A 23,904-nucleotide genomic window follows, 5' to 3' on the forward strand; every position below is an offset into this window, starting at 1 on the left:
CCATGGTTAATCTGGAACTGTGTGTGTGTTGGCTGGCCAGCAGTTCTGTCAAACAAAATGCGCAGGGGCTGGGTCCGGACTACATTTCCCTCGGTGACGGCGCTAATTTGGATCTCTGGGCTGTCTATACACCAGCTTTTACAGAAGCTGTTAGTTCATGTTTGTTTATGTCTTACCCTGCTATCAAGTTTGATTGATGTCAGCCAACAAGTAATTGAGCAGTGAGGCTGATGGCCAATGTGGTTGCAAAAGACTTGTTCCATTAGGAGAACAGGCTAACAAACACCCTGGTAATAGTTCTACTGACAGTGATGTGGAAATTGGTTATTGTGCGGTTTCTACACCGCTATAAAAGGCTTAGTAAGCTAATGATCCACAGCACACAAGATCAACATAATTCTCTGCCGATAGCCTTACATTCTTTATTTACCAATTTCTTGTCACAATATTGCTGCTTGATGCAACTTATATATTGATATTAATTGGTAGTTTTCCAAGCACCTGTCATCATTTTTCAATTCATAGATGCCTACCAATTTTCCAGTAGAGGGGCAGACTACTGCACAGCAAGTTTAAACCTGACTGGGTTGGGCCTCCCTCTATTTAGTTTTCTGGCAGACTTCAAGTATTCCGCAGGCCTTCCTCCACTCCTGGTGCAGGTTCCAAAAACAGCGATTAAAAAAATGAGAAGAACAACCCATGTCCCACCTCCATTAACCTCAACTCCTCTGCAGATGACTCATTCAAACACTTGACCAGAGCTGTTCCTTACATCCTTTTTCAAGCTGACTAACTTCTGCTTTTGGCAATACGTGGCAAGAAGACAGACTGCTAGAAGTGCTGCAGGGAAAAGCAAACAAACTAAAATAAAACATTACTGTCTCTAAAAATGCAGCATTAAGAAAGAAATGTCTGCTTATACCAATAGCACTGAAAAAGAAAGGCAGATCCCCAAGCCACCTTGAAGAGCAAATGAACTTCTCTAGGATGTTTTGGGGAAATGGGAAGTGTAAGTGAACTGAGACAGACATCAGGGAAAGGTCGTCAAGTGTAGAATAGCTGGACTTGACTTTAGCAGCTGGTAGCAGCAAAACCGCATTTCAAATTGGTTCCAAGTAAAAATGTATGAAGGCAGCTTGGGAGCATAAATGATTCTGCCTGAGAGCAGAGTAATCCGGCGTACACTGCGATGAGGAGAGGGATGACATGGCAGTCACCCTGAGAAAGCAGAAGCACCCTGCTATTGGCACACTTTCCACCAGTACCAGAAATGGGATTTCAGGAGCAAAGTACTTCTGAGGTTTCACATGAGGAAAGCATATCCTTAACAGCTTAGATAAGAAAGAGCATTGAATTGCAAAGCGATCAAATGGCCTGGACTCCCCATCTCCGCTACTATGCTAACCCCCGAGAATGCTGATAGACTAACTTCACCTCTTTTTTTCTAGTTTTCTCCAAAAAAAAAAAAGGGAATTCTTAGAATTCTTGTTTACCAAAACATCAGACGACATCCAAAACCACGTGAAAGCGCAGCTAATTTTACCCACGCAACCACAAGCTTTGGCTTGGGACACGTATGCGGATTATACGTCTCCGCAGGTATAGACGGAGGCACCACTTCAGAGGTAACAGACCGTTAACCGCCAGTGCGTTTACACAGCCGGGACCGAACCAGCCCTACGCAAGGCGACGGTATTTACCTCAGACTGCCTTTAAACTCAGTGGCAAGAAACATATTCTGGGGAGGGGAGGGCGCAACACCGAGCCGCGGCGGGTTAACTCCCCACCGAAACCCTTTCCCGCCCTCGCCCTCCTCCTCCCCTCACACAGCGCCCCGCCCCTCCGCCATTCCCCACAGACAACCCGCCCCGCCCCCTCCCCGCTTTGCTCTCGCGAGAGCCTTCCCACCGCCTTCGCCGGGTGACGTCAGAGGCCCTATGACCGGCCGGGGCCGTCGCCACTCTCCCGAGCGGGGTGCGCTGCCGCCGCTGCCCCCCCCCGCCCGCCGCTGCCACCGCCGCTCTCGCCCCTTCTCCGCTCTCCTCCCGGTGCCGCTTCGCCTCGTCCCTTGCCCCCCGCCATGGCTGGCGCCCGGGGGCTGCTGGCGGCGGCCGCCCTGCTCGGTAAGGGGGGGGGGGCGGGGCTGCCGCGGCCTGTGAGGAGCCCGGTGAGGCGGGCGGCTGGTCCTGTGGTGGTGGTGTGTGTGTGTGTGTGGGGGGGTCTTCCCTCCCTGCACCGGGTAGGGGGTCTGAGGGTCTGCACTGGATCCAGGGAAGAAGCCGGGAATAGGGCTTTGGCTCTCGGGAGGCGCGGAAAGGCGGGCAGCGCTGATGTCATGGCTAGGAACGGGGGGCTGTTTTCGTGCTGCCTCGCTTAACGGCTCTCGCCCTGCCGTGTCCTGAGGGAAATCTGAAACGCCGCTGGAGTAGAGAGGTGTTAGCGCGCCGGTGGGAAGGGTTGTTAGCGCGGCAAGGCTGTTTTGTGAGGGAGCGTGTGGTGCCTGTTTACTGGTAACTACCTTGCTCTGGGTTTCTTGCCTCGAAAGCCACATCGCACGTCACTGTCAAGTTTCTGAAGTGTGGTCTTCGCAGCGAAGGAAACCTCTTCAGCAGCTGGAGAAAATATTTCCTGAATAAAGCAGCAGTTGAGAACCGCTGTCTGCTCTCCTTTTGGAGATTATGACAGCCTTTGAAACTCTTGTAGCTTTTCTTTGGTAGTAAATATCTTTATCATTGTTGACGGTACTTTGGTTTCACTGAGCTTGAAAGAAAGATGTCGCTCACAAGGGGCACTGAGCAGTTCAAGTATCCAGCTCTTGTGAGCCAGTCTAGCGAGCACTGTGACTTAGCGCTATCAGACTTGCTTTTTAGGATTGGCAACTTAAGTGGCATTGAACTGGTGTTATAGTGGGAGTTCTTTGGCTTGTTTAGTGGCTTCTTTAATATAATTATGGCTTAAATGAAGAATTGCCTTTGTTTGCCTTCTGATCAGCCTGCATGGTTTTTAGGTGGCACTACAGCTAATATTTTCTGGGAATGTAGTAGTCTTCCCCTGCTTAATTACTACTTTCTGGCATGTCAAATCTGTTAGGTTTCTGCAGCTGAGGCAACAGACTAGTTTATTTTACTACAGAGTAACTATTTACTGTCGGTCGGGACTTTGTACCAGTGTCTAGTAGCTGGATGTTTCTACATAACTTTATCCTACAGTCTCAGGGGAAAACTTTGGTGGTGCAAGTAGAGACCCCCTCTTGGAGTACAGATCTTCTGCCAGAGTGTGGGGCTTGGGTGGTAGTGAGAGGGAAAGAATATGAGATAATGAGAAGATATGAGCTGAATTCTTTACATGTTTTTAGCTCGTTTGCAGCCTTTTAGTCATCTGAGTGAACACTGATGAGGATAAGGTAATGATCACAGGAGGCTGAAGGATTAGCATGGGTGGGTCAGATGTGAAAGCTTGTTTGGCAATGCCTTGACTTTGGGATAATAGAAATCTTTTTTTCCTCCAGAATACCTCGCCACACCTCGCTTACTGTTTCGGTTTTCCATTGACATTGAGCAGCAAGCACTAAGCTGAATATTTCGTATGTCAGCATTAAGTATATCGTGATGAATTTCCCCACTAATATCAAACGTGCATATGGAATGATTTAGGTACAGTGATAAATATAGAGAAAGGGGGCTAAGGGAAATGAAGTATCTCCTCTGAAACTTAGCTGCTGCATTTTGAAATATGGAGGAAGATGGTGCTTGTTCAGCACGATGGGTCAGTCGGGATGTGTGCCAAGCCCAACAGAGCTACTTCTGCTCTTTGAGTCCTAGAGCACCTGTAGTTTTTTTCCTTACTGAAACACAAATGCATAAGAGAAAACATCTCTGAAAATCTAAGTTTAGAGTCAGACATGGATTCAGTATTAGAGAGTAAATAATGAAGCATATGAGATGTAGGGAAGGAAAAATGAGTTTGACGAGGTAGTGTGATGCCATTTCAGGGTTATTGACGCATAATCCACGTGCTTCTATTGCACAACTCTAGTCCGAAGGGGAATTTCAAACCTTGCTACCAGTGTAGGGGTTGTTGAACGAAATGTGGATAATAAATTCCAGCCAGTGCATAATTTGGCTTTGTATTGTTTTCCTCAGTTTTGGCATTGCTAGCTGGATGGAACTGAGACCGTGTATAAATTAGTTTTCACAAAATATAACTGCTTTTATGTTGTGTGACTTTCGAAACACTGTTTTGCCAAGTGCTGCCCGTAATGTAGTGTTTGCTTGATAGCTTCTTTAAGTGTGTTGACACAGTCTCTAAGGATCTGAATTTGTGTGCTAGTCCCAAGCCTGTCATTGTGCGATAGGTTACTCAGCTTTGACTTAGGCAGGTTTTGTGACTTGTAAAGTAACTTCTCACTAGCTGAGTAAGAACGCCGCACGCTCCCTGGCGCGCTGCTTTTGAGGTATGCTCCCTAGGTTCCTATTCAGGCTGACTGAGAGGTTTCATTTTTGGTGTAACCTGCTTCTGGATTGTTCTGTAGTGAATAGGATATTTTCTAATCAGTAGCAGACAATAAACTGAAGAATTACCTCTAGGTACAGAGGAACCCTACTCAAAGATGGATATTTTATAGAGAAGTGAACTACTGTTTTCTCTGTTCGGCCTTTCTATGTCTTAATAACATTTCTAGCACTATGAAGGCATGCCTCACCTTTGCTTGTTGCAGCTTAACTGCAACAGTTTGTCTTTTCTCTCAAGTCAGACATGGTTATTGGGAAATTCCTTGAGAAAGCTTGGTGCCATAATGGATTTCATGGTATTTATTCTCTTCAGCTTGGCACGAGACTTTTTTGCGTATGTGAGTGGCAGTAGTTACTTGCAGCTATTTCAAATCTTCCTTGCATTGTCTTAATTCTAAATTATATATTTTAAAATGTACTTTCTGTTTTGGTAAATCAGGCTTCCGTGTTTTTTGTGCATCTGACTTCAAGATGGACTGGTGTCCCTTTCAATGTAAGGGTAACAGTTTCTTAACCTTCTCTGTCGCTTGACAGCACCACTGACTGTCAGTGCTACTTTTTCTACTGTAATTCAAAGTGTGAGTGTTGGTAGCACCCTGGCAGTAGAGTTTCAAATGCGGTTCAGCTCTGCGCGGTGGGCACTTGTCTAGCTGTTCCTTCTCCGGTGTTCAGGCTTGAGTGCAGTAGTCTGCACTTAATACATTTAGTTTTCTTGTATTAAACTTCAGTGGCTTTCGATGTGTTAACAAGGCAGGACTGAGTTTGTGTAATATGGGAACGCCAGTATGTCTTTACTCGGCGGTGAGATGTGCTCTCTTTTTGATAGGACTAGGAGAGTGATTTTACTCAGGCAGTTGGTTTATTATCTTTTTCCCAATATCCTCTCCTCTGGGGAGGCTTTCTCTTTAAATTGTCAAGCCAGTGCACCTTCCCCCAACACGTTATTTGGGGCTGCCAGCTACCTTGAAGGATGTGTGCTAGTTGTGTGATGTGATACAGCAGCACTGACCAGAGCAAGTGCAAAATGGACTTGTGTCATTGCTGAAAAGGGTCTAGCCATGGGAGTTCAGACCTCCCAGTGGACTCATGTAATCAGCTGCTGTAGCACTATCCCAAGACTTCCTTCCTCTAGATAGGAAACTCTAAAAAAGCTTCATGTGACTAAACTTGATGCAATTGTGCAATTCTCTGGCCAAATGGCAAGTGTGCAGTTGCTAAATAGCCTTTCTTTTATAATGCTTTTGTACTGTTAAAAACTTTTTTATAAAGACAGAGGTTATTCATCTGCAAACTTGAATCAAGAAACAAAATGTTTACTGCCTTAATGGAAAACAACAATATCGAAAATGTAATCTGAGATTGCATGAACTTGTGTCTGTTAGTTGGCAAGGATGGATCTTCTAGGGCTGGATCAGGAACTCAATGTAATCAGGTGCTGCACCTGCACAAGTGCAGCTGATTCTCTTCTCCCCTCAAGTACTCTCATCTGTCCTTGAAGTAAGCTCTGTTCCCCCTTTCTACCACTGTGTTTCTGTTCAAGTGTGTCCAACAGCAGTTGAAGTGAGTCCAGCCTTGTATTTTGTTGCTATGCTTTCCAGATAGCCAGTGTTTCGTCTTCTGAGTCCGTTGGTGACAGATAAATGTAACTCATAATTTTGTGAAGCCCATCTTGTCTCACACAGTAGTTCATACATTGAGTCTGTTAAGGGATTTTTCCTCCTTTCAGTTGTTCCCCAGAAATGTTAGGGTTAGTAAATAGTGTGATATTTCAAAAAATGTATTATTTTTTAAGTTCTTGGTTTTTCTGTACTATCCCAAGGTAGTATAGATCCTGGATCCTAAGCAAGTGATCTTGATTCGGTCTTCTGAGAAAGGACTTGAACCAGGTGTCCCTCTGGGAGTGGTGCTTACCTTAGAAGACAAGTGATTAGAGGAGAGCATAACTCCTCAGGGATTTTTTCCATTATCTTCTCTGGCATAGATTTAGGAGTCTAAAGCGGTGACTAAGGTCACCACTTTGTTCACAAAATGGCACTGAGATGACAGGATCCTTCCAAACTGTCAGAATGAGTAAATTACTGGGGACTTCTGTTCACATGTACAATAGAAAGAAAACCTTCTTTAGATAGGAACCAGCATTTCTTATCTCCTTGGATTAATGCCCCATAGATAGCAGTGTGTGTTGTGTATACCCTGAGAACATCTGGGCAAAGGTGCCGGGCAACACAGCACTGCTGTAGCTTAGGTACAGAATGATTGTGTAGTGCTGGCATCAGTCAGCAAGCATCCCTTACCTGCAGAGTACTGCTGCACGGTAATTACAGGGTAGGCTGTAGCAGAGGAGAGTCTTTGTGTACGGCCAGGCTGTGGGTGTGATTCTCTGAACCACTCTCATGGCACTCGTGGGGAGCTTCAGCCATGGTTTTCCTCCTTAATGCCATAGTCACTCAATGTAACTGCGAACAGTCCCATCCACTAGACATCTGTATCGCTTAAACAACTGATGGTGTGGAATGTGTGCCCAGGTGGATTTGGATGCCTTGCTGTCCTTTCTTCCAAGAGAGAAGAAGAAAAATAGTGAAGAGGTTTTTACTTATGCAGGAAACATGACTATAGTAACAAAACCCAAATTATTTAAAAGTAGCTTTTGTGTTTGAGATCCTTATTGTCAATGTTCCATGTTTCTAATTGGAGACAAAGTAAATCATTAACTATAGTAACAGAAGTCCTCTTTGCAAGCAGACAGTGTAAACAATTGCCATTAACATATGCTCGCTTTTTTAGAGCACAACAACCATTCATCTTTCTCCCTTAGTAGGTTTCTGTTATATGGGAGAGTAATCCAAGGGTAGCTGTGCTTGGCTAACAGGATTTCAATTATGAAAAGGTTGAAACCTGAAAGTCTCTTTGTGTGGTCAAGGGATGGGGAATCCTGCCATTCTAAGAGCCATGTTCAAAAGGGCTCAGATTTAGATTGTTCAAATGTGCTATATTGTTTTGTTAGCTTTGTAGTTTTCCGTTTAAAACAAACTTACATTTTTGAGGTAGATTTCTTGAAGATGAATTGTTATATAGCTAAGAAAGGCTTAGTTTTGAGTTGTTTATTGCATCTCAGTGTGTTAATACACTCTGCTTGGTTTTTTGACGTAGGTATGTTAGATAAGCAAGGATGCTGGATTTAATTCAAGTAACATAACTAGCTGTTGCTTCAACAGTTTTACCTTCAATCTCTTCTTGCGTGAGACTATAATTTCAGAAATGGGGTATAAAGGGGGAGATTATTTTGTGATTTTCAATTGAAAGTATGTAGCTAGAATAAATATATAAGCAGCCCTTTTTCAGAACCTATTGGAATACAAAGGAAGCATCTGAACTAAGTGAATTTTCTTTCTTTTAGTACATTTTTGATGATTCCTCTACTAGATATCCATAACATAACATTTCTGGCCAAGTGACTAATGAACTTCACAAGACTTAATTTTTGTTCTTGAAAAGTCTAGGAGCTGTTCAGCTGTGCGTAAATCTGAAGTACTGCACTTGCTCTACCACACATAGTTGTCAAACAGGGTGCTGCAGTTTAAGAAGAGCATTTAAAGTCTGAAGTTAAGAAGCTGGAGGTTTTATCAGTTTATGTTAAACAGCAAAGAACAATATTGTTATGAGAAGTACAAGCAATATTCTCAACTTGCAGATATGCCATGATAAAATTGAGCAATGCTTTATGTAACTTAATTAGAAGTATTCCCAGGATGGATTGATTCAACATCAGTTTGCTTTTCTGTATTCTTGACATTTTAACTGTAGGCTCTTACTGTTTGTGGGCTGGTGATGATTCATGCATTAATCACTAGTCGACTCTGAAACTGCCTTCACAAACTCAACAGCTGCTTTCCTGCAAAACCCAGCGAGCTGTTCCTCTGCTTTAAACTGGCTGGAGTGAAGAGTAGGCAGAACGAACTTTCCTTCAGTGTCTTGATCTGTTCTTCAGTGTTTTTTTGCTAATTTTTCTTTGCTCTTATGTCCCTTATGTTTATTTGGTTTCACCTGCATTCCTCCAAGACCACGGGAGCAGATGGTGCTGCAGCACAGTGGTCTCTCTGATCGCCATCCTTGTGCATGCCAGCTAACGCGCAGTGGAACAGCCCACTTGCCACTTCATCGAGGACAGCTCAGTGTCTTGTGCTGGATGCGTCTGTCTATCACTGACACTGCAAATCCAGCAGCTGCTGAACGTTTCGTAAGAAGGAATGGGGCTTTATAGCGTTTGTTCCACACTAACGAAATCGGGATTCATATCATGGTGTGAACTTAACTTTGCAAAAATCTAGTACTTATGCAGGTGGTATTTTTTACTGTTTGTTCACACCCCTTGTTCTCTGTTACTTAAACTTGCTGAGGGTGATTTGTCAGCTCTTCATTCCCAGAATCTGTCTTCCATTTGGTGCTTTCTGGTACCTCTGCATTGTCTTTTGTTGTTCTCTGAATCATCTATAATGGGCAGGTCTGTCACATTTTCCTTTAGGTCAGCAACATTTTTCTTAATTGTTTTTCAGTGTTTTCTTTCCCCTGAATTTCTTTTTAAAACTGATTTTTTTCCCTTCTTTTGTTCTTTTACTGCCTATTACTTGTTTATTTTAAGCTCTAAAATTGCCAAGATTTTTAATAGCTATCAAACAAGGGAGTTGGCATGCACGCTGAAGGTTTTCATTCTAGCACGTTTTCCATTTGTGGTGTTAGTTCAAGTAGCCATGGACTCATTCCCTGCCTCTGCGCTGTTTTCTATGCTGTGCTAGAAATCCACAAGAAAGTGTAAGCAGTTCTCTTTTTGCTCTTGAGAAAACAAGTGCTTGGGTAAAACATAAACAAGTTCCAGATGTAAGTTCAAATTGAAGGGAACTGTGCGAATTGAAACTTCCATGCGGAGGAGCATCGACTGTTGCTGGTACTGCTCTGAACTGCAATAAATAACATTTTCTTTGTGAATATGTGTTCCTTAATGGACATTGAGCTGGACATAAATGCAAAGGTAGGACAGTTTTGCCTTGAAATACCAGTGTTCTACACTATCCATTCGTAAGCAATTTCTTTCTTCTGTCTATCACTGATTTCAAGTCCAGATTTTTTAAACAACGTGTTGCCAAAAAACTCGGAATAAAAAAAAAAACTTATCAACACCAATTTAGTGTAGATAAGCAGACACTTCTTTATTAACGGCCGGGTGTGCAGGTGAGTCTTCTCACGAACCACGCACACCTGAACACCAAAGTCATACACCTTATATTGAACTCATTCATACATATTCATTAGATTTCCGGGAAATGTTATGCCTATTCATTAGATTTCTGGGAAGTCATTTGCATATGTAAATGTCCTTTACGCAGGCGCATTGAAGGTCTCTGGTGGTCTTCTGGAGTCCTCTGGTGGTCTTTCATAATCTTCTTCACTTGTCCGCTTCTTGACCTTCTTTAGGTGACTCTGTGCAGTTTGGCCCTTGGCAGGTAACTAACTGTTTCTTGGCAGATAACTACAAGTTGCTTCATTCGACTCTTCTCAGTTCCCATTAATTTGAAATTCTGACATTTTATACATTCTTCTAAGCTATAATATACTCCTACAAATAAACACTATATCCATATTATCTTAAATCTTAAGCTTGTTATCTAAATGTTCCTACTAGGTGATTTTGACCAGTTCCTCCGGCCTTGGTACAGGGTTATACAGAGGATTTCACAGCAGCTGTTGGTTGTTGGTTAAATGTGTAAAATGCAATGGATATATAATTTTTGCTAAAATATTTCTTATAATTCTATATTCCTATTAAAATTGAATATGATTAATTCTAACTAATAACAAATCAATGACAAGTCAGTAACAAACAGGGTAAAGTGTATGAATTACAGCTTAAGTTTTGGCCCACTTTGGTGCTGGGGGAGGGTATATTGTTGCTAAAGGGAAAGCAACAAGGGAAAAGGCTTGCTGAGTGTCAGAGGAATTGTTTCCAATTGTTTCCAACAACTGAAGGGCCTTCTACCAAAGTCCAGCTGACAGAAGTCCAATTTTTCCTAATAATTGTCTTAAAACAATTGTACGCACCATAGTTTTATAGTGAAAAGCTTTAAAATTGGGATTTTCTTTTTGAAAACTTCTTGAGGAGGGAAGCTAGCTAATGGGTAATCCCTCAGCTGGATCTTTTTGCTATATCAGCAGTTGAATGGATTAGCATGTTTGACTCTTGAAAGCTTATTTGCTTGAGATAGTGCCTTATGTCTTGCAGCTGCTTTTTTATCAGGTTTTCTACAAGACTGAAGTTGTTGCAAATGCAAGCTGATAAAGTGTCAGCATGAAAATGGTGCAGGTTTTTTGCAGCAAAGTTTGTTTCGGATGTGTGTGGGGTGACAAATGGAGAATCAGAAAAATAAAATAAAATACAATAATGAACTTGGAACACCTTGGTATGATTTCAGATACAGGAGCACTATCAGTTAGCCCTCGCGAATGACATATGAGATGACCAGCTTTCCGTCTGTATCCAGCCTGCCACAACACATGCCCTAGGTGAAGCTTCCATTGGCAGCGGACGCTGGCCTAAGTCCGTGCCGCTGTCAGAAGGGGTGATCCTGCGTTCCTCTGGGCCCATGTTCTTACCTGGTTAAGTCACTACTGTTGTGGTCAGTTGTACCAGTGCTCTGAGCGCCGGGGCTGGAGGGGAGCGAGTCGGGAGAGAAGCTGTGCTTTTGTCAGCAGCTCTGTCTGAGGTTAAACCAGTCAGGAAGACGTAACCTCTGTCTGTGTCAAGGTCTTGGCCCCCATCCTCCTCTCAAGTGCGGACAGCCCGATGACATTAAAGAGAATTTCTCCTGGCAAGGGTGGCACGCTCCATCACGCTATTTTTGGCAGTCCCTCCAAAACATCTGCAGTCAATCCAAGCTTTCTAAATGCTGCATTCAGTGCATGTACAGCTGAGTGTCCTGGTACAGCAGGAACGAAGGCTGCTTGGTGTGCTGCGGGGGGAAGGCTGCGCACTACAGGCACACGGGATCAAATATGCTAAGTCAGTTCTGGCTGAAGCTTGCAAAATAGTTGCTGTGTAGGGTGAACACTGAGTAGCTGCCTTGAACAGTGTGACTGGTGTTTGTTGTAAGTTTTTTCTTACCCTCTGAGGACCCAGCATGTCAACAGTTTCGGTTTGGGTGGCTTTGTCTTTTTATAAATGGGGCGTTAAATTTGTCCTCTTGTGCATCAGTGATGCTGAAGCTAGTACAGAGACCGTTAATGCCCAAGTTTCCAAACTCAACTGCCGTTTAGGATGTACTCCTAAAATGTACAGTTGTATGTATTTGTCTCTTTGGGATCAAAAATAAAAACTTACGTGACACCATGTTAACCATTTGTCATTCTTAACAGGCTTTTTACAGGCTTCCTCTTCATTTGAGGTGAAAGATTCAAGTGGTAAGGTCTGCATAATTGCTGATCTGACAGTAGCCTTCTCAGTGGAATACAAAAGCAATGGGCAAAAAGAGGTAAGGGGAGTATCTCACTGCTTGTCTCTAACTTGTGTTTATAAAATGTGTGGTATTTCTGCATGTGCGCAGTATTTAAACTTTGAACAAATACTTAAGCATGAAAAACTGCTTCAGCAAAGATTTCCCCCCTTCCAGTCATGTTGCATCAACTTTTCTTTATTACAGATGCTTCTTCTAATTAAGCAGGGTTAAGGCTGCCTGAAACCACCACAAACACCACGTGTGTGAGATTACTTTTGTGACTGAAATTCCACACCAGCCCTATTGGTAGCTAAAGTGGCTTTCATTGGAACCGTAAAGGCAAAAATGCTATCATTTGTCTTTTGGTGAACTTGGTCGTACTTTAAATGGACTAAATCTGAACTGAAACGTCCATTGGCATGTAGCTTTTAAACTTCCCTAAAATCTCTGATCATCTTGCTAAGCGAATCTCTAGCTTCCAATGTATGCACAGACTAGTGCAGTGCATGAAAGTTGTTCCATATTAACAGCAAAAGCCTGTTAATGGAAAGTTAAGAATTTTATTCACAAATAATCTGCTTTTCAGTTTACTTTTTTGGTACCTTTACTACTGAACAGGAATTGTGGGTTATTTGTAATCTCATTGCAGTAGCATATTTTGAGGCACTCTTGTTGATTTTTTTTGATTTTTTCCTAGCCATCAGTGTAATGTGAGATTAAAAAAAATCCTACTGCTTTGCCAGTGGTGCACTTGCTATGTGTGGTTTGAGCTGAGAGTTATATTGCTTAGTCCACTTTTTCAGTGATGCTGATGGTTTGAAATCCTGCTGATACTGGTATGGAAGTTTGCACTCAGAGGTGACTGCTTTCATAACATGCTTTTGGCCGTTCCTTCTTGTAAGCAGTAAGCTCAAAACTTTCCAGTAAATATTGTATTGGTCTTCAGGTACCACGTTACTTCTCAATATGTAATAAACTCAAAGTATTATAGCCAAACTATGTAGGCTGTACCATTTGCTTTTGCTCTTGCTCAATTGTATTACAAGAAGCAAAGCTTAAATTCTCTCTTTTTCACATATGCAGAGTTTGCCAGATTTGATTCACCTAGTACAGAAGTACCTGCAAATTCATAGTGCTACTTTAGGGAGGGAAAAGAAGTCTTAAGAGGTGCTGTAAATATGTACTGCTTTGTCCTCCAATTTCAGAGAGCAATATTCTTAGAAATGTGAGTGCCAGTAACATGCTACTTGCTATATACAGGTATATAAGTAGACATCTTATAGCACATATGAATGTCAGCTGTATGTTTTATAACAGTTTCATAGGATATTTAAAAAGCAGTACGGAAAAGCTGTTCTGTCATCCCATTTACATGTGTTTTGTTTTCTACCCTACAGTTTGCACACTTTTTCCTTCCACAAAATGCTACAGTAGAGTCACAGAGCTCATGTGGTAATGGTAACAAATCTCATCCAATTCTGGTATTGGGTTTTGGAGCGGGACATTCATTAAGCCTGAATTTCTCAGAACATGCAGACAACTACCAAGTCGAAGAGCTAGTTTTCCACTACAATCTGTCAGATGGAACTTTATTCCATAATTCAACTGCAGGTAAAATGAAAACTTCCTGTTCTCATTGTGTAACCCTTCCAGATATAATACTGATTTGTTTCTGTAAATACTGTTACATACTAATGCAATGTAATCTTTTTACAGGAGAAGTGAAGAAAGTATCACATAAAACTACTATTCAGGCACACATGGGCACAAAATACAGATGCATCAACGCTAAGCACATCAATATGAAGAGTGTGAACGTTACTTTTAGCAACGTTACTTTGGAAGCCTATCTCACAAATGGCACTTTCAGTATGAACAGTAGGTATCTTGTAGAAGAAAATGTGCTTGGTGAGCTAGTGTTTCCAATAACAGATTATTTCGTTTTATGTCCTGACTAATCATATTTAGGCAGGTACAAACTGGATCTGAAGCTCTGATAGCAGCATCTTGTGACATGAATGGACCTGCTTCAGGTTTCCTCTGTAGGGATGTCAGCATCCATGAGCAGAAGATAGTGCACTGTGTTCCTGTGGGTTTTGTACAGGCATTAGGGAACATTCCTTCTGTTTATGAGTATATATTGGTGTAAACACGTCAGCTGGGCATAGGGCCAGAATCCTAGTTTAAGAAGTATCTGATAACTTCCAAGTATTATGCCTCTACCAAAGTAATCTGAAGTAGTTACTGTGTGCTCTGGGGAAAATTAGTGATATAATGGCAGACAATAGAGAACTGGTTTGTAGGGAGCAGATATGTACATCTTCCTACAGGAGGCTTTATGTAAGCTGTAACAGTGATGTTCTTTCTCTGTCAGGCTCAATCACAAAGCGACTTCTTGTCCTAATTGCTTGTATTGAAAAGCATTTCAGAATTTCACTGCTATAATTATTGGAAGACAAACTACTTCATGGTGTCCTTTGCTTTTGTGGCAACACTCTTCAAATGAAGAGCCATGTAAACTGATCACCCATGCTATCTTAAGGAGTGACAAGTCTTTTCCTTGCTTTTGGGGCAAGTGAGAAGTCTTCATCTTCTTTGGGAAATGTGGAACTTTTCTTACGCTGTCAATCCCATTTATGCACCTGTTAGGTTGAAATGAATCTTAAAAACAAGGGTAGTCAGTGCTGGCATGGGATGGATTCACTAAACAGGTGCCTTCTACAGGAGTATCTCTACCTTGTCCCTTATCGCTGAAAAATACCTTGACTGATGCATGATAATACTGGCATTGACTTCTTTTACAGCTGCCTTGCATGACTGGCTCAGATTTCAGTGTGTCATGTGAGGCAGAGGTGTGATGAGTCTTGATCAGCCTTTTCAATGAACTCGTAGGTCCACATCTTTGCTGCAAACATTTGTAATTTAGAAGAAAAAAATAATAATCTGATTTCTATTACTTCAGTTTTCAGAACTATCTCATTTTTTAAATATGATATCTTGATGCAGTTATCATACTGGATAAGTATGATAAGTGATCAGTTACCAGCAGACTTGAACATAAGCCATGATGTTGGGAAAACCTGGGTTTTAACTTCTACAAAACTTCAATAAAATCTCCCTACTGTGTAGTACTTTTCCTTTTAAGACCACCTATTATTTGTTCTTACATAGTCCTTTGGTTAAAAAAATTCAATATTGCATTATTTCTGGAGGGTGTTCCTTATGTAACACAAGTTTGTCAGCATTTGCTTTATTTGCTATACCTATACTTCCTTCTTTTCTTTTTTAGATTAATATAAATGCTTTAATTTGCCATGATCACTTCCACAAAGTTGCTTTTCTCCATCCTGTGGTATCACTGTCTTGATGGAACTATTGATCCTCAGAAAAAAACCAAGTGATTTCCTATGATCCTGGGATAGACATTGGTCTGAGTTCAAGCTTTTTGTTTTCTGGTTTTGGGGGTTTTTTGTTTCTACATTCCTGTTATCCATACTGCCATTTGCAGTTTTTTCTGCATCATCCCTAAGTTTTTATTACTGTCTTGGGTCTGCACCCAGATATATTTTTTTTTTCCTACTGCACAATGAGCAATTTCCTTGCTTTGTTTTGGTTTTTTTTATTCAGATGGTTAAAGAATTCTCACTTTGTCCTTTTTTTTAATCTTTTTGACCCTGAAATCACATTGTTCTTTCCAGATCAGTTCCTTCTTTCCATTCTTGTAGGCTTGAGATGTCCCCTGTCCTTTTGTCAGTTAGTTATTGATAAAACTTTAGATCTGGAATTCTCCCTTAACTTTTTTTCCCTGCAGCTCTTTCCTTAGAGGGTATTTCTGCTGGTAATCTGGGCAAGGCTCACTGAAGGGAAGAAGAGTCAGCGTTCAGTGCATCGGTGTATAACTAGTGACGGTAACTTCTGTCAGTGTACCTAGAAGTTAGTGACTGAGGTTATGGTAGTGATTATCTGCAGCTCTGAAGAAAAGGAGGCTTTCATTTTATCTGTTTTGGTAGTTTTGTCAGCTGCTTTCCTGTAACTGTCAGAAAAAGATGTAAGAATTCGTCTCATCTTCAGATCTGTCTTGAAGAGTTACTAGATGCTATGCTGTAAATCAGTTCAGTAAAAATACTGTGTCAAGACTCTACCTAGGACAAGCTTCCACCTGAAGTGATTTGGTTGTTTCCATCTCTGCCAACTTGAGTAAGAGGCTGTATGTGTTGAGGTCTTGAGGATGGAGGGAAATTCTCCACTGAAGTACCAAGTAAAGGTGCTGTTTGGTTTATTTGTTAGGAAATGATCACATCTGGGGACCTGACCAGTATTAGTCCACAAAAGATAGGGTTACTCCTCCATTCATCCACCTTCCCTTTGCTCTTTGACTTTCCAGAAATGGAGTAGAAATAGGAAAGCGTGCATGTTGGAGTCTGTGTGACTTCAGAAGGTGTGATTAGAGTTCCTCTTTCTGAGCCATAATGGAAAGTTAAGTTGCTTTTTAAGTTCAGAGGCTATTTACTATATACCTAGTACTTGCAAGGTATGTATGGATCACATTTTAGAAGTAGGCCCTCTGAGTCAGAATTGACTGCTGTTGCAGTTGCTGTCATCCTTATAACATTGCAAGCTGTTATCCCTGACGTGGAGATGACCTTGGCTTGGAACATAGAAGCCTCTGCTACAGTAATGTCTTTGCTATGACCTTTGGTTTTGGCTTAGATATTCAAGGCAGGAACCTTCTTGGCTCCCAGATCAAGTTAAGATCTTGCTGCCAGGTGTTTCTTAGTACTCTGGCAAATAAATCGGTGTCACCGCTCTGTCTCCTTTTGCCTTGGAAGTTGCTGCTGAACTGGATGAAAAGAGGAAGGCAGTCTTGCACATCTTCACTCAGCCTTGTACCCCGGTGGTGGGTGGCTACTAATGCAGGACTCTGATGGGAGGATGGACTTGAGAGTATATAGCAGAACATTTCCCATCAGAAGCAGTGTCTTAGAATCCCTTTGTTAAGGATAGAAGAGCCGCAGCACTGCTACGAGGACACGAGAGGTCCAGTAGTATTTTAATGTTACTGTGGGCATTGCCAAAATAATGACATGGGGTCCTCACAACCTGGTGGTGTAACTGAGGGAGGGAGGGGAAGGAGGGCAACACATCTCCTGGGAGGCCACTTTTAACAGTGGGCGGGAGAACTGTTCCTCTGCTTCTAGCACACAAGCGCCCGGAGTGTCTGAGAGGCAGTCCTCTCAGTGTTGCTGGCTCTGTCAACGTAGCAGTATCTTATTTATCCTGACTTGATGGCAAAGTCAAATGACAGACATGAATGAAAGCAGATGCGGTCACCGTGAACTTCTGTAAATAACAGCAGAGGTGTCGTTTTCACATGCCAGGCTTTAAAAGTGTCTCAAACTTTGCAACAAGAGTTTAGGTAATGCTTTACTGTTGTGTTTCTGGGCTTTTATTATCTTCTATTAGGAAAAGCTACTTGAAATTGTGTCCTCCTTTCCCTTGAGGATTAAAAAGGTAGCTCATCCCACAGCTTCATTTTGTTTGGTAATGACTGTTTTCCTTTCTCCCCAGAGACAGAATGTGCTGAAGATATGGTATCTACTACTGCTATAGTGCCTACAACTCCTAAACAGACTACTAGCCAGGTTCCAACAACTAGCCCAGCACCAACTGCATCCCCCCCAAATCCTGCAGTTGGTAAATACAATGTGACTGGTCCAAATGGAACCTGTGTACTTGCCTACATGGGGTTACAGCTTAATATCACCTATCAAAAAAAAGATCAAAAGGTACAATTTTTCTTTTTTCAAAGCCTTCAGATTCCTTCTTTGGGGAAGACTTAGTAAATCATTATAGGCTAACTTGTTTCTTTAAAAATCCTAGTTCTTTGTAGTGTTCATCCATGATTGTCCTCTTATTTGCATTGCTTAACTTGGACTAGACTAGTGATGATTCAAACAGTTCTCTTCTACTGAAAGTGGTCATTAAAGATTTTTCCATTCAGTAAGAGTACTAAACTTGTCTGTCAAATCCAGTAAGTGTATACAGTCATTCCACAGAAGCAGTAAAAATTATCAAGATATGGGTAGGGAGAGTCCTATTATCAAAGATGCTGTCTAAACAAGATTTTTAAACTGTTAAATAAAATACAGGAATTTGGCTTGAGGCACCTGAATGAAAACGGTGAATGACTATTAGAAGGGAAAATTATTACTACTGTAAAACTGGATAGGCTTGTGACTTAGCTTACTTCCAGCCAGCACTGACGAGGCTTGGGTTTGACTTTAATGCTTAAGAGCTACTTAATGGCTGATTTTTAACAGCAAAAATGCTACATGGTTTATGTAAGATCTAGCCCTGGCACAGGTTCTTTCTCTCCATTGTTGATGTAAAGCCGAGCTCTCCAGCCCCGTGGACAAACCCATTACCTGCTAATTGGTCAGGCAAAGCTATGAGTAATCCCAAAGGGACTGCTGAAGGCCCTCAATAGGAAACAATGACCAAGAGTCAGCAAACCTTTATGTTCAATAAAGCTTTGTTGTATGGACCTTTGATCACAAGCTGCTTCTTCCTGTCCTGTGGCTTAATCTGAGCTAAGTAGGACAAGTGCAGGCAAGCAAACTGCACAAAAGCAGCCATAATTTAAGTTGGATCTCAGTGATAAAGGACCTGGTGTGCAGAGGGTGGTATCCATATAGGATTTACCTGCTTAATGCTGTATGTGGTGGTGCAAAGGAATCTGTTGCATTTATTGATGATGATGACTGAGAGGTAACATTGTGAGCACTGATAGCTGGTGTGTGGCTGTACAGAAGCTGGTTATGATGGCAACTGTGTTTTAGCCACCTTACTTGTGTGAAGTTCCCTAAGCTGCATGCTGTAGCATGGCATTCTAGCTCTGCTGGAACAGCTGATTTCTAGTGTAATGACCAGTGAAGAGGTGGCAAATAGGTTTTCCAAAGTCATATGAGGATCAGCTAAGAGCTATTGAAAAGTTTCTATTTGATTGTTTAGCAAGTGCACTTAACCCACAGCCTTCTGCAGATACAGGATGGTATAATCGTGTACCATGGGCAAAGCTAGAGCATTTTGAACTGAAGTGACTTGCAAGATGATCATGCTTACCGGCGGTTCCCTTGATTGCTTCTCCATTGTGTCAAAGCAGTTTTTTATAGCTGGTTGCCTCTGTGTAGTGGCGGTTACCGTTTTTCCTTATGCTGCTAGGACCAAAGAAGTTTAGTGGGGAGAAAGCAGCAGGTTATTGGCAGCAGCCAGTCAGGGCTGCAGAAAGCTTCTAGGTGTGCAAAGGTGTCCTTTGTTCTCTGTGCCAGCTGGTAACTCAGGTGCAGCTTACACCAGCCTGCGACTTGCACATGTATCTGCCCGGTTGCCTGTAACGTGTGGGCAAATACAGCACTGTATGCATGTGAGTACAAGCAAGCTAGAAGTCGACTGAATGTATGGTGATGTGTTAAGTCTCTTCAAAGGTCATAATTGATTCTCTTCTCTCATAGATGGGATTGGATTTGCTGAATTTCATACCACAGAATACCACTTCTTCTGGGAGATGCGACAATACATCTGCCTTCTTGAATTTGACTTTTGAGAAAACAAGGGTTACCTTCCACTTTGTATTGGTAAGAATCTCTAGACAAAGCGTGTAGGGTCTGCAGGACTCTTCATGTGGGAAAACTAATCGGGGCAAGTACAAGAGAAAAAAGATGCAACTACAGGAAGGGGAGTAAATTCCTTCGGTTTTAATACTAGGATTTAGAGGGTTTAATACTTGGTAACTGTTGTGAGGAAAGAATACATACATGTATATATGCACACAAACATATGTATACACAAATCCATTTTGTTTAGAATGGGAATTTCTTTTAAGATTGTATTGCCTGCTCTCTAAAGCTTCTTGCCCAAACTGGGAACAGCCTGTGACAAGTCGGCATCTCATTTAGTTGTGCAAGTCTGGAACTGTATTGAAGTCCTCATTAACATTCTGTATACAGCCCAAAAGCCATGTGTGCTTGTCTTATGGTCTCCTACGATGGTTGGGAATCGTGTTTCCCACAGCCCTGCCCCAGTGCTGTATGAGAGCTGCGTACCCTTGAGGACTGAATCCACTGTGTTTGTCAGAGAGCTTCACGCTCCTTTTAGTACTCATGGGATTGATCAAATGCGATCACCTTGACCTGTTGCTATTAAATGACTCCCCACATCTCTGTGGGGTACCAAGCTGCTTTAAAGCTGTATCTGTAGCACAGGTGAGATCCTTGCACTAGCCTGGTTACAGTACGGGTGGGACTACGCCTGTAGTGTGGAAGTCAAGGCAGCAGTCTGAGGGGTGACAGTCCCCCTTTCTCTGTCCCCCTTCCTTCCCCCAGAGTAATCCTCCCTAAGGTGCATACATGCTGTAGCTTTTCTCTCCTAAAGTGCAACTAAGCTCCTCCTTTGGATGCTAATTCCAATTGTGGACTATCCTTTGAAAACCTTTCTCAAAATGCATGCAGAATTGAACTGGAATGTTAACAGCTTATGTTGTATATCATTAGCTTAAATGACAACTACTGGTTTGTATTTTTTTTTTTTTTTAAAAGAATGCAAGTACTGAAAAATACTTCTTGCAAGGTGTGAATGTAAGCACGACTCTGCCTTCTGAAGCAAAAGGTAGGGACTTCTAAGAAGTCTACTTCCAGTGACTACTTCTATAAATATTAAGGGTTGCCTGCATTAAATAACACGTTGGAAATGTTGGGGATGAATGTATTGAATTTAAGCCCTATGAGCTTACGGCTCCTGCTCTTCAGGATTCTGTAAATAAGACTTTCTCTTACGCAGAGCCAAAGTTTGAAGCGTGGAACAACAGCATGAGTGAGCTGAGAGCTACAGTAGGGAACTCCTACAAGTGCAGTGCTGAGGAGAATCTCCAGGTCACGGACAAAGCCCTTGTCAATGTATTTAATATTCAGATCCAGGTTTTCAAGATTGATGGAGACAAATTTGGGGCAGGTAAGAGGTTTATATTTTGGGGGAGAACCTAAGATTCATGGAGTACACTTTGATATAGACATAATATTCTGTAGTGAAACATCAGCTTGTGGGTGCTATGCTTGGTCTCTGCATGCCCTATACAGATGTTGGGGGGGCTGATACGGTGTCTGAGTTGAGGCTAGTGCGAGAAGTATGTAAAAAGCTTTGAAATAATTAGGACTTGTTCCTTGTGGTTCAGAGAAGAGTTAAGGAAGAACGTTAACTTCCCCCCCCCACCAACTGTATGGAGACAGTTGTATGAAAGGGGCGAAGTTCTGGAAAGTTCCTGAGTCTTGTAGTTAACACTGTCCTTTGCGACTGTGGTTAAAGCAAAATGGCTAGAGGAGGAGTCGCATGGATGTATTTGTGATGGCTAAGCTTGTGCATAACAGTAACAGCTCTTGAGAAGGAAACAATTATTATAAATCTCTCTATTGTGCATACAACTAGTACTAGAAAGACTTCATCCTGAATGGTCACAGTTAGTGGACTTGGCTTCCTTTTGGTTCTTGGCAAGCTAAGCTAGAAGTTAACTTGAGCCAGTTTTATCTGTGTGCTGAGAGCGGAAGCTTGAAGTTCTGGATATAGCCATCTGTTGGTGCACTAGTGCCTAACATGGATCTCTTTCTCTCTCTTCAGTGGAAGAATGTCAACTGGATGAAAATAACATGCTGATCCCTATAATAGTTGGTGCAGCCCTTGCTGGTCTTGTTCTAATTGTTTTGATTGCTTACTTGATTGGCAGAAAGAGGAGCCATGCTGGATATCAAACAATTTAATGACTTGCACTAAAATTCAGTGTAGATGAAAAGCAATTGCAAGAGGCTGGGAAAAAAACCCACACACATTTCCCCTGAGCTAAGATTGATATTGTAAGGGAACACCTTTTCTTGCAAATTGCTGCTTCTTTAAAGTCTGCTTTATTAAATGTGAAATCATCTTGCAGCATTTAACTATGCACAAAACTTCTGAAAATTCTGGTGTTTAATTTTGCTAACTAGTTTAAATATTTACCCACTTAGAAACAAGCTAAAAGTTTTTTAAGGGTGCTTTTTTGGAATTGGCATAAGGTCATGCCAGTTAAAGATTCCAGAGAGGGATGTTGCTAATTCACACTGACTCAGTTTCAGAACTCTTAACAAAGGGAAAAGGTTCACTCTTCATACTGCTGCCATCCAGTGATGATGATAATTATACTGATGATGCATTTAAAAAAATTTAGTAACAACTGACAAAATTGAAATTTAAAATCTAAACTCCACCTTGTCTCTTAGGTGTGTATTTTTTACTAAGCTTTAAACTCAATGCCTGGCATATGCAGGGTGTGAAAGATGCAATACTCAAACCTTACAGGAACTCTTTATGATTGGACAACTCCCCTGTTTGATATTTTTGATGCTATGCCAGCTTGTTAGGAGCTGGTACTTTTTTAAAATGGGTGTTATTTTTATTTACGTTTTTTTGTAAAGTGATTTCAGTCTATTCTGTTGGAAAGTCCAGAGAGATCCTGTTACTGCACATGTGTACAATATAGATCTCAATCTGCTGATTCTCTTGCTTTAAACTTGGCTGGGGGGTTGTACACTTTAAGGATCAGTTCTTATGTATGCATTGCCTGTAACAATGCTAATAAAGACACTTTTTTTCTGTATATCTTAGTGTTGCTGATCATTCTAAAAAACATTTGACTGTTTGATAAGTGCTGAAGTCTTGGTTTGGCTCTACTTGGGAAGCTTTAAACAATCCTTCGTGTGGGGTTTTGTTAAATAAGTGCGTTTTTTTTTTTTTTCTCTGTGGCACAAAGATGAGGCTTAAGTGTGTATGCATCTTCAGAACAGTCGTAGAATCATTTAGGTTGGAAAAGATCATCAAGTCCAACCATCATCCATCCCCACTAAACCATGTTCTGGAGTACCTCGTCTACGCGCTTTTTGAATATCTCCAGGGATGGTGACTCAACCACTTCCCTGGGCAGCCTGTTCCAATGTCTGACAACCCTCTCAGTAAAGAAATTTTTCCTAATATCCAACCTAAATCTCCCTTGCCGCAACTTGAGGCCATTTCCTCTCATCCTATCTCCAGCGACCAGACAGAAGAGACCAGCACCCACCTCACTACAACCCCCTTTCAGGTGGTTGTAGAGAGCGATAAGGTCTCCCCTCAGCCTCCTCTTCTCCAGGCTAAACAGCCCCAGTTCCCTCAGCCGCTCCTCACAAGACTTGTGCTCCAGGCCCCTCACCAACTTGGTTGCCCTCCTCTGAACACACTCCAGCAACTCCATGTCTTTCCTGTAGTGAGGGGCCAAAACTGAACACAGGACTCGAGGTGCGGCCTCACCAGTGCCCAGTACAGGGGGACGATCACCTCCCTGCTGGGACTGGCCACACTATTTCTGATGCAGGCCAGGATGCCGTTGGCCTTCTTGGCCACCTGGGCACACTGCTGGCTCATTTTCAGCCGGCTGTCAACCAGCACCCCCAGGTCTTTCTCTGCCGGGCAGCTTTCCAGCCCCTCTTCCCCAAGCCTGTAGCGCTGCGTGGGGTTGCTGTGACCCAAGTGCAGGACCCGGCACTTGGCCTTGTTGAACCTCATACAATTGGCCTCAGCCCATGGATCCAGCCTGTCCAGATCTCTTTGTAGAGCCTCCCTACCCTCAAGCAGATCGACCCTGCCTCCCAACCTGGTGTCATCTGCAAACTTGCTGAGGGTGCACTCGATCCCCTCATCCAGATCATTGACAAAGATATTAAACAGAACGGGGCCCAACACCGAGCCCTGGGGAACACCACTTGTGACCCGCCGCCAAGTGGATTTCACCCCATTCACTGCAACCCTCTGGGCTCGGCCATCCAGCCAGTTTTTCACGCAGCAAAGAGTGCACT

General features: G+C 42.3%; 1 protein-coding gene across 1 annotated transcript; it reads left to right on the forward strand.

The window, feature by feature from the left end:
* The first annotated feature begins 1,922 nt into the window (after nt 1-1,922).
* Nucleotides 1,923-22,673, forward strand: LAMP1 (lysosomal associated membrane protein 1). The gene is made up of 9 exons (XM_075057679.1): nt 1,923-2,123; nt 11,916-12,031; nt 13,393-13,606; nt 13,712-13,873; nt 17,564-17,781; nt 19,507-19,629; nt 20,590-20,659; nt 20,831-21,001; nt 21,662-22,673. Exons 1-9 carry the CDS (start codon nt 2,081-2,083, stop codon nt 21,799-21,801), a joined length of 1,257 nt encoding a protein of 418 aa, XP_074913780.1. The 5' UTR covers nt 1,923-2,080; the 3' UTR covers nt 21,802-22,673.
* The last annotated feature ends 1,231 nt before the right edge of the window (nt 22,674-23,904 follow it).

This window comes from Buteo buteo, chromosome 25 (genome assembly GCF_964188355.1).
Source record: "Buteo buteo chromosome 25, bButBut1.hap1.1, whole genome shotgun sequence".
Taxonomy (NCBI): Eukaryota; Metazoa; Chordata; class Aves; order Accipitriformes; family Accipitridae; genus Buteo; species Buteo buteo.